The 12,251-nt window shown below is 34.1% G+C and overlaps 1 protein-coding gene across 4 annotated transcripts in view; it reads right to left on the bottom strand.

Annotated features, from left to right (window-relative positions):
• Nucleotides 1-11,894, bottom strand: part of rdx (BTB/POZ and MATH domain-containing protein rdx) — a 37,698-nt gene extending 25,804 nt beyond the window's left edge. For 2 of the 4 annotated variants that reach the window (XM_013309490.1, XM_013309492.1), the window contains exon 1: nucleotides 110-320. In XM_013309490.1, coding sequence (XP_013164944.1) covers nucleotides 110-123 — 14 coding nt within the window. In that variant the 5' untranslated portion in view covers nucleotides 124-320. Of the gene's footprint in view, nucleotides 1-109; nucleotides 321-2,265; nucleotides 2,295-11,716 lie in introns of those variants that run through there. The other 2 variants (XM_013309493.1, XM_013309494.1) reach the window with 2 other exon arrangements.
• Nucleotides 11,895-12,251: the final 357 nt, after the last annotated feature.

Raw genomic sequence — 12,251 nt, 5'->3', positions numbered from 1 at the left:
CTGTTTTATTTTAACAAAATCAAATAACGACTTAACGACGCTAAGTCCTTCGATGAACATAGCAAAATAAACTAGTTCCGCGTTGACTCCAACAACCAAAATAGCTCACCTAGCTAAGGCCATTATGTGTCTGTATAATCCAATTTTCGAAATCAGTGGCACCACTTCGTTAACACAAATCACCACGCGTTTATTGTGAAGCGGTAAGAGTTCACAGTTTACGGAATGGGATCACGTTTGACAGTTTCACTTCACCGCATGGTTGGTTGTTCGCGCGAGGTGGCGTGACAGACGTCCGATCCACTCGACGTGTGACGGGCGACTGACTGATCGCGTTCGGGAGGCGCGGCGGCGGCGCGGCGGTGCCGGGGGCAGGCGAGGGCGGAGCGCCCGACCGCTCGCACAGCGCCCGCAGGACAGCTGCGTCGACCCTTTCTCTACACCATCTCCATTGTACCGGTGAAAGCTTAAGCCCGCTTGCATGCTGTTCATAATGCTCAGCTTAGCGGCAAACCATATTAGTACTTTTACTGCGTCTTTTTAAAACTACTATCGAAAGCTGCTCTCTCCTAATTCACTTCACAAAACATCCTCAATTATTAATATACAAAAAAAAATTAAAGGTCACAAAGATGAACACATTTTCGTACCTATTGAATTTATTCCGTATAAAATATCAGAACATGTAACAATTCCGTTAAAAATGAGTAACAGATTGTTTATAACATAATATTAATATTATGCCCATCTCCAGGTGGATTTGGTCCGAAAACGTTAACGACCTTACATTCATGCGGCTATATAGCCAAACTGAAAAACATATCGGTCTAGAACTTGCGGGTATTATAATATTAAGTACACGTTGAAAGTGATATAATTCGATAACTTCTATGGTTGGAATATCCTACGTAATAATTGTGTTAAAAACTTCAAATAACCACTTGTTCTATTGAACACTTAAAAACTTATTTTCTTTCTATTATTTGTTCATGGAGTTAATTAAATCAAGAGGAGAAAAGTCGATGACCAAACATTATCTAAGTCCTAAGTCGGAATCCAAGTGGCATTCTATGAGATAACTAGCAGAAAGAATAAATTACAAGTTGCAACTGCAATTACAAAGATGTCAATGTTATAGATCAATTGATTTAATTATATTTTTTTCTTAAAGATTTGGCAATAGATGCGCTACCGCAGATACGCTAGCGTGCACTTTCCACGATTAACTTTCTCATTTACTATCGAATTGACCTTTCCTTTTTAAAACATTCACATGTAGTACGTGGCTAATTGACACTTAAAAATCTCCATATGAAGAAATTTGAATAATAGTTAAATTTTAATATTTAAAAAAATATGGCAAAGTACACTGAGCAAAATCTATCAGTGTCAACACAAGCTATCATGAAAACAAAGATATTTTATGTAGGAAAAGTCTTAATGAATGATAAAATTTACAAATAAGGTGGTATAACGGCCAATGTTAATTTTTTAATACATTAATAATAATCGACTAAACAAAAAGTATCGATAATGTCTCGTGGGTCGTAAGAGCGTAACGCTGCAGTGAAAGTGCATCGCGTCGCCATTGTGATCGCGCAGCATTCGGAGCATTTTCAGTGGCGCGGAGAGAGCATGAAGCGGCCAAGAAAGCGCCAAAAAGCGGGAGAAGGCGAAGTAAAAATTTGAAAGCCGCCACACAATGGCGCGTTGTCGAAATTGGAAAGTCGAGTGGTGCGCGTCGATTGCATAAGCGCTCTTACGGCGCCGTGACGCTGACGAAAGGCTCGAGTGACGTCACCGGCACGAAAGTGCATCGGCCGCCCCCCCCGGGCAGCAGCGTGCAGCGCACGTGCACCGCTGCGCTTCCTGTATGGGACTTTCTATTGGGAAACTGCAGCACCGGCCCTCTCTCCCGCCCGTTGGGAAACTTGACTCTCACGGGCCGATCGACTCCGAGCGAGATGCATCTGATTGAGCAACGACGCAGACCACTTTGCCGCGCGCTTACACAATCGAGAAACGGGTCGTTTGTTTCAGTTATAGAATCATCCATTAATCAGTTATGTATCTTAGTTTGCACGTGATATAGCATAGATTAATTTTCTGTAAAAACAGATATTAAACAAAATATGACTATGGGTCTTCATTGCTGAAATATCTGAACGAAAATGTAATGCGTCTGTCTTTCAAATAGAATGAGAGAGAAAAATGTTTTACATCAATGTTTCGGCAGTGGAAACTGAAAACAAAGCTTTTACTTACACTTTTGTGGCGCGACGTGCGCGAAATACCTGTAACAAATAATTGAATTAATATTTGAAGCGCAAACTTTGTACCTCTTTTAAAGGAAATTGCGTGAAGGAATGAACATGAAATTTGAAGTTTTCGCCATTAAAGTAGTGGAAAAGACGTCCCTTCTTGCCGGCTACTTTAATTGTGGAAAATGTAACTATTTGCAAAAAAAAAAGAAAAATCTATGAATATGAATTATTATGGAAAAATAGAAAACCTTGTAAAGAATATTCCTTATACAACATTTTTGGATTTAATTTGATACACGCATTTTGAATATCAAATTTCCAACAAATCAATAAAAATGGATAGATATTACAATACATTTGAAAAATATATTCAAATATCACGGGTTTGTGTTAACTTCGAATATTTATGATGATTTTCGTAAGTCGTGGGATTTATTGTAATAACCGCCTTATAACAATGGTATTACTGTACAAATGTCATGCTGATTGACCAATAAGTAAGAGTTTAAAAAATTGAGGTCTCCACTATGCGGGACGCTCCTCGAAGGAGTTCATGGTTGAATGGAACATGTACAGTATTAAACTCTTGCTAAACATCTTAATATAGATTTTTATACGCAGCATTAAGGTTTATTTTCCAATGTCGAGTTAAAGTAGTTCCTAATTGTCAGATTGAGAACGACTGACGATCATTTAATCAATTTCATCTCTAACTTGATATAAATAAGGTTGGTTATAGTTTGCATTGTGTCGACATTCAAGAAGTAGGTTGACATAACTCACACCTAGATACACTTGTATATTACGAAGATTCATTAACTATTCGGCTTGAGATTTTGTGCAATCAATATTTAACCTTATAAAATGTAATAAGAAACTGTGGTATTAATAAACAGTTGATCTTTAGCCTATTTATCCGTAAAAACAAGCGATTTAGAAGTAAATTTCAAAAGACAGCTTTTTAAAGGGGGGTAATTAAAATCTCTGTATAAAACATATAGTGTCATCGCTGAGGTGTTGGACTCAATGGTGAGAGTTTTTATTTCGCGGTTTCCGAACATATGTCAATCCCGAGTTTTTTTTTAACCTAACGGGTAAATGCTCTCATGGCGGTGGCGTTTCTCTGGAGTGTTCGTGCTTTAAAAATCTTAAAAATAAAAGTAAAATTATTTTCATTGTTAATGCAACTGCCAACAAGAGTTTCACGCATTATCGAATGGTTAAAACGACTTCAGCAACCGGCCGTAAGCGGTCTTATATTTTAACTTGCAATTATGCATTCAATTTCTACGGGTTACAGTAGTTTCGTGAAAGTTGCAAGTAAATTAAAACAAGGTTCAAACCCAACATTCGAATGCTAGTTTCCTAGGTAATAAATAGAGTCAGAAAAGCGAGTGGTTCGTGCACTTTCTAGCGGATCGGTGGGCACTAGTTACGATATCTCGGATGATATAATAACAGTTAGCGCGGCGCCAGCGCCTACGCAGCCCAACCGCTACACTGAAACCAAGGTGTTGTGCCCACATTTATTTGAATACATTAAAGAGTATGTTTATATTGTACATGTTTTACAATTTTAAATTATCTAATTTGCTGTGTAAGCTAATTTGTTCGCAATTCATTAGTTAGTACAAAAACCTGATAAAATAAATCAGAAATCATATTCCCTTGAATTTATTGGATACATCCAAGGGCAACATCAAACTATAGGTATATAGTCTCCTTATTGCTAATAGTCGTAATATAAATGTACAATGTAGCTTGTTTGTGGACGGCTATAATTTTTTTATTACTATAACCGTTAGTAAATTTATACATATAATATTGTAAAAAAAATTACGATTAAAACGTCTAAATTAGTTTAGATGCAAATTCTTTTGCATCAACCTATTAATTAAATTAATAAAAAAATGATGTGTTAATATGCTAATAAAATTATAATGTTTATTGAGGAATATGAAATTGATAGGAAACCGTTTCATCAGAGATGCATCGGCGATTTGCAATTAGGTTGCAAAAGAAATTAGTTGTTGATTATGAAGATAGAGATTGTTGATTGCTCTTGGATCTCTAATAAAGTACCCGATGTTAAATCGCAAGAGATCTCGCCGAGAAATACGTTCACCGTCCTAGATGCGCGGTACTTTCGTTTTGAAATCGGCTCGCACAATTGGCCGTATCGAGACAGAGGCGGCGAGCGGCCGAATGGTGGCGGAACGCATTCCAGCGTTTCTAATGTAACCATTTTTTAAACGATAATGTGAAACTGAACGTTTTAAAATGATTTTTTTAATGTATGATTATTTATTAATATGAAAAATATTCAGACATTTTCTTGAAAGTCTACGGAAAAATTTCATAATCCCCCCAAAATGTATGCATTTAGTGCACTTTAACCAAATGATAAAAATAGTAAACAAGTTTTCATTTCTTTACAATGTTTTGAAATACGATTTAAAACTCAACAGAAGAACGTAATCGTTGAAAATATCAGTTTTAGTCGCAGTTACTTTCCTTTACGTAATAACTTTCAATGTGATTATCTAATCTAGACTAGGCTATTCATTATAAGACCTGCTGTACAATGTCCATAAAATAAACCGGCATTGTTGAATGTAACCGGAAATGTAACTAAATATACAAAAGTAGGTAGTACTAGTAATGATATAGTAACAAGCAATATTTAAAAAAGTCTATTTTCACTTCGATCTAAAAAAATGTTTATTTGTTTTTTTTATATTTTTCATAGAGAAAAATTTAAATCTTTCATGAAATTAGAACAAGATAAAATTGATTTGTCTTCATACGTATGGAATATAGAACGTATATAGAAAAATGTACAAGGTCTAATATTTTACAATTTGAAAAGAGGATTTAAAGAACATTAATAAAGTCAAGAGATCTTGGAAAAATTGTCGAAAGACCTGACGAAAGACTAAACTCAGCGATGAATAAAAGACTTTTATGATATGGCCTGTTATGCTTAAGATATAAAACACATATTTTTTATTTACATGTTTTTTCCATCCTTATTTTTTAAAGGATTGACATACGTAGATCTAATACTCAATCACTTCACTTAATACATTTAGAGTTCTTTTAGTAATATACAACATTAAATATAGGTACGTAAAATTCTATGTCACTTATGCAGGCAGCGTGCGCCAGATTTCATAAGCGATCTCTCCACACCCTGATCTAGGTTAGGTGGTCGGCATCGGCAGCGGCGGCGTATCGAGCGCGTCCGATGTTAACCTACATACACACATATAACCGCTGGGGTCGAGGGGACCCGCAGCCGTAAAATTCGTGACCCAATCCGGGCGGTGGGGGCATTTCCGACCCCGCGCCGTACCGACTCGGCCTGCGCTGCTAAACTTACTTAGATAACACTTGCAATGCTCCAACAACATCCTAACTTTACAGCCAGCAGTCCTTTGACAAGCGACTTATCGCCGAAATCAGGCCGTGTTGGTCATTTAACATTAATCTGGAATAACTAAATGACAAAGTAATTAAAGTTAGTTTCAATTATAATGACGAATAGAAAAATCAAAACCAATGTTCTAAAACTTGATAGAGATAGAAAAAATGTGGTCACATTTATGCATATTAAAAAATTATCAACCACCGAGATAGGGCAACTGCAAATACATAAAGCGCATTTGAATCGAAGAAATCTTTTTAAAAGTTCATAATGTCGATAAAGCGAAGCAAGCAGGGTAATACTCGGACTCGAAGTCAAGAGTGATGACCGGGACGAGATCCAACAAAGGCGAGTGCAGCGGTGCTGAAGTTGCAGGGTCGACGCCCGCCCGCCCGGACCGAGTCCACAATGCCAGGGTTGCCGACATCGCATCGAATGACATTACAACTAGTGAACATCTTTTTGCATTAAAAACTATTTCGTTGCACAAAGAAACCGCACTCCAAATTGAAATTTATTAAAAAATAAACAAAGCTCTAACAATGTTATTGGTCTGGACAAAGTTGATAATCCATTTCCAGTTTACTTAGACTTTGTAGAGGACGCCTTATTAGCTAGATGGTATCTTTTAAGGTAGATAATGGATATTATCTGATTTACAACGCTGATAGATTAAGAATTGGAGAACAGTAATAAACAAATTTATAAGATCAAACAAAAATTTTATGCATTGACGCTTATGTTTTCTAATTGTAAAAAATTTCTTTGTTTTTGTGTGTTACCCTATTAAGCTAATCATGTCTATGGCAGCCCTGTTCATCAGAAATCGATAACCCGATTTGCACAGCACCACTTGTCATTATTCATTCAATAAACTATAACCGGAATAACTGCAGCTGCCATATTTGTAGCGTTTTACAAATCAAAAACGACCGACACGGGAGCGATACGTTTGTTTACTTCATACTATGAACGCAGTAATCTAATAATGTAAACAAAGTGTACACAGTATTACTTAAGCCTTAAATAAACCTTAACTGTATCAAAATAAAGTTGGATATTCTTCAAAACTGGGCCACCAAGAATTAATATACTAATAATAAAATACATTTATAATATTTTTTTATTGGTGGTAGCGATAAAAGGACATTCGATTTACCCTTTAGACAAATGGTCGATGTATAACAATTGATACAAACGATGAGTTATCTCAGAGATGACAGTGAATCCTTTTTATGTGAGCGATTTTGAACAACAATTTCACTAGAGTGGAAATATTAGCGCTTATAATTAATGGTAGATACCTTAAACAATAAAAATCATAGCAGAGCTTTAATTCAAAGCACGTGTAGCGGTGCGACATTGCAAGCGCGTCCAGGAGAGCCGTATGGCGGGTTCAACGGCCTGACGATGGACGAGTCAACCGATGGATACAGATTACAGGCCTCACTAAATGCACTTTACAACGTACGCAATGGATTTCGTAATTAACTTTAGATTGACCGATATGAGGCACTAATATTTCCGATGTTATTACTGATTTAAAAATTAATATGACTAAAATTGTGGTTGAAATAAATGGAGCATAGTTTCTTCATTAAATCTCATCTAAAACAATCCTTTCTTATAAGAGATGGAGGCACACGAGCTGTGCGATAAACGAGGTGATCATTGCTTTCTTTATCATCCATAATATCAGAGATACTGCAGATGCGTTGTTGGCTTATGAGAAAGAGATACGCTTGTTTCTTGAAAGGACACATGTAAGTTGTTGATTTTAGAATCAAGTCAAATGAAATTCGCTGAAGATGTGCCTAGAAAAACAATTCTATATGCAATGCTTTCAGACACCCTTGACACATGTAAAAAAAATTGATAGCGATTGTTTAGTCTATTCAAATGAATTTGAAGTCAAACGTTAAGAATAGATAATCACGTATACATATAATTATCTATTTTTACTTATAGCACATTTATATAAAGATGCGTATGTCAATTGTTTTCAACCATGTAGCTAACGAACATTCAGCCGTTGTACCGAATTGGATCAGCACACATTGGTGACCAGGGCGATAACGAGCGCGATAGATAACATATCAACAAGGGACGCATTGTGCAAAACTGCTTAACCTACAATAATAACCGGTTTAGTCAAATAATCGTACAATATGGCCAACAGTCACATGCACAGTGTTCGCTTTTAATGTCCAATTACATTAAATTCACAATGACATAGCAATGAAATTAATTTTATATCGAAATATATTAACTGGTGTGGGTACATAATCATTAAGCTTTTTATCGGAAATGTATTTAGTCCAATGTAATAATTAAACTTGTGTGACATAAATACATGCTTGCTGTAACCATTATTGTGAAATATTAAACACTAGTGATCACCCGCGATTCCGTCCACGCGGAATTTAAAAAAAACATAATTGAAACCTATGTGTTCTTCGAGACTATGTTCTATATCTATGACAAACTTCCATCCATCCATCTAAGCATTCGCATTTATAATATTAGTAAGATATAATCATTTTATATTCAATATAAAAATATAACAATATTATTAAATATCCGCATCGCCATATATGGCAAGTTATAGTTTAATCCGGCCAAAGTTTGGCAGAACTATAGAACGAAATTGGTCGCTCTCTTTAGACGAGCTTCCGGGTAGAACTGGCATCCACCCAATATAAAGAGAAAAGAAATTTAGTAACACAAGACGCGTAAGTCTTTAGAAAATGTCATAATATACTCAAACACAATGGAATGAGTAATGAAAAAAACATACAACAAAATAGCTATATATATATAGCTAATAGCTTTGGGAAACACTTCAGTGCTGTAAAAATCAAGATATTTATTTTGACCACAATCTAACTACGTCATAAATGCGAAAGTTTAGATGGATGGATGTTTGTTAAAAGGTACCTCCAGAACGTTTCAACGGATCTCAATGATGACATTCGGGACAGATGTAGAACATAACCTGAAAGAACACATACTAACTATTTATTTTCATTCCGCGCAGACGGAGTTGCGAGCAAAAGCTTGTATATACATATTTACAATTCGTCGTGTTCCCATCAAAATATGTAATCGATTTTCAGACATTTACCCAAGTTACCAGCAGCAGCAGCTTCTATTGTCGAGAATTTGTACAAAGATACTTATATTGATATTTCAAACATTCATTTTTGAGAAAACAAAAATGCCAATCCATTTAATGCACGGGTATCAGCAGACAAGGGTGATTAAAACATGTTACATTTTCTGTGACGGTAATAATGAAGCACTAAACGATATAAGCACCCAAGTTAAGTAATAAGGTTGTAATAAACTTTCTAAAATCTGTAAATTCAGTTTAATTTATTTTGGTTCTTGAAAGTTTCTCATTCAATTTGTTATGAAAAACGAAATAGATTAATCGAAAATACGCGTTTCTTTTAATACACTTTCACCTATCGAAACATTAATTTCCACCTCATTTCCGCTGTATGGGTGTTGTGTTGATTATTGGTAATGATATATAATACCCACACTTTAGAGCAGTGTAATCGACGTCGTATTACGTAATAGTAGTCCCATACTTAAATTTTTAAACGTTCTGTATTCAAATTGTTGAATTTAAGTTATGTAGTAGTAAGTAATTTTTACTGTATTTAATTATACCTACATTAGCTAATTAAAAGAACATCAATAATTGAGATAAAAACTACCCTATAACCCAAGTTGGATCAAATTTTTTACATAAGAAATTTTTTTACATAAGTCATTTTTATACATAAGACAAGCTGTCTCCCGCGACTCCGTCCGTGCGTAATCAAAAAAAAAATAGTTCTCGCCAATTATTCAAATTTTACAAATATTCCTTAGAGCACAACTAACATTTCAAGACCAAGAAAAGAAAATCCGTTTAGCCGTTCTCTATATTTAGCGAGACTAACGAACAGTAATTGATTTTTATATGTATTTAGATTAGTTTTATACGTTATAAATCTAGTTATGCAGTGACAAATTTAAAATATTAAGAGCTTGGCAAACACATAAAATAAGGGTCGGTATAATTTTGTATTCGGGGCGAGATCGGAGGGTGGGTACGAATGACCTAGAAACAACCAGGTATACTTTTCCTTTATCATTATTCTCCCTCCCTCCCCAAGTCCTTGAGACTTACTCAAGGCCTACGGGTTCCCGGAAATATCCTTCAATGCGGGGGATAATCTTTGTATATTTTGGCACAAGGTCAACTGCTTTCATATACTGTATAAAAATGAAAAAAAGCTTTGTGTATATCTTAGTGGATGGAGCCGAGCCGGCAATATTATTTTGTCGTTTATTTACAAATTTTTTAACCCTTAATTCGACGAAATTTTTTGTAGAAAAAAAGTTTTTTTTTGGTAGTCATACTTACGAAATTTTCTCTAAACTAGTTCAGTTGATTTTTTTTATTAGTTGTTCGTCAAACTGGACACCATCAAATTAAGGGTTAAGACAATTCTTTCGTAAACTCTGAATTAATATATTTTTGTTTTTAAGATAATTGACACGATCCATAACTCTGATATGGGAGGTAGTACCAACTTGACTTTTTGGGGAACAGTTACGTAAAATTAAAACACATAGAAATAAAAAAAGAATTATATATGAGATAGATACATCTCTTTGAATAGGATTAGTTTATCCAATAGAACATATCGGAATCTTTTGCGGTTACCTTTACATTTGTTACAGCAAAACTAAATTAATTGATTGCTTAACAACATAACCAAGAAACCTTAACTATCTGTTTATGAATTCGAGTTATCTAATCCAATTAACCATAAAAAGTAGTAATACTCTTCAATAATAATAAGAATAACTGTGAAATAAGAAGCAAGATTGCAATAAGTTGAAATTCTTTAGAAGAAATATGTGGTTGTACTCATATAAAACATAATAAAAAAAATATATGACATGTATTTATGAAAACATGCTTTTATTAAACTCAAATATGACATACTAAACTTTATACTTTTAAATATGTATTGTGATTTTAATGATATCTTTTATGTTCTGATAATTTACAAATCTGTCAATATGAGTTATAAATAGTTTATTATTTAGAACAACAACATAACCACATCCGTAACCAAAATGAGTAGGCAGAAACTATAGACCTCCATTTGGAACAATCCTGACACACCTCTCTCGCTTCTTCTACATTCATACATCTAGGCATAAATGTACATAATTTCCACATGAGACCATGCATTTTTCTGTTGAATTGTAACATTTTACAATGTATCTTTCACAAGAAACTTATCCTGGCAAAAATGAAGTTTATGACATTATAGGTCATTACAGGCCTTCTAGTACTAAGAGAGGCACTAAAAGCCTCACTTTTTGCTCCAACCGCTCCATCTGGAGATATATCTATGGACACTGTAATTTATCTTAAATTTGATGACAAGGGCTATTTTAACAATGACTAAAAATGTCCAAATATTCTTTTCAATCTATTCTATGAAAACTTTGGCTAAGAATATATACTATTTTATAGTAACAATTTGATTCATGACATAATCAGGTCCGATTTTAAAGCATCATTGTCTTGTAATTTGTGCTATTGAACATATGCATTTTTTACTAAAACTGATAAATGAGATTTATTTCACAAAGTTTAATTTTTACAAATTATGTAAATAAACATAAATAAAAAATGTTAATAGCAATTAATTTAGTAAACAGCTGTGACATATAACCACTTATACGTGAGAAACATAGTATTAATATGAAAGTTATATCTGTCAAACTCCATCAATGCAAAAACTCCATGATGGTTACCATTCAATTAACGTAATACAATTAGGCATATAAAAATATACATGGTAATAAAATCATTCTAAGCATTCTAAAAAAAACTTTGAGATGCTCTAAAGAATATAAAAAATAAACATCAAGGCCAGAAACTAATTTTATTTAATAAGACGCTTGAATATCGTGTAGTTTGACGTTTAACGTAATAGATTTTACTTACCACTTCTGATCTCAAAACAGATGCAATAGTGTTATAACATTACACTTATTATTTTAATAATCTCTAACACAATTTTATTTAACCAAAGAATAATTTGCTATTAATAAATAAAAACAAAAGAAGCAGACACTTGCAAAAGCAAACACACCTCACTCGGCCATAAAGACAACCATAGATAAAATTAAATGTCACAGACAAATAATAAAAAGAAAATGATTTTACATTCGTTCACTTTCAAAATCGATTTTTATCTTCGACTATAGAGAAATGGACTCAACATTCTGCCATTTTTTGCAGAGGAAAATATTAAGATGACAATCACACATGTCTTTAGGTTAGGAAATATTATCTGATCCAAAGGGCGTAAGTCAAATTACATTGTAGCAACTGACTAGCGCTCCCTACTAATGTAAAATAGTGTCACAAAATCATTTTCGTCCTGTAGACTAGTCTACAGCTACACAGCTAGTGTTGCATAGCCCAGCTATTTGCCATTATTTGCTTTTTTAGTTTTAGCTTTGATTCCTTTTATATT

Source organism: Papilio xuthus, unplaced genomic scaffold (genome assembly GCF_000836235.2).
Source record: "Papilio xuthus unplaced genomic scaffold, Pxut_1.1 DF827777.1, whole genome shotgun sequence".
In the NCBI taxonomy this organism is placed as follows: Eukaryota; Metazoa; Arthropoda; class Insecta; order Lepidoptera; family Papilionidae; genus Papilio; species Papilio xuthus.
This window is presented reverse-complemented; position numbering and strand designations above follow the sequence as displayed.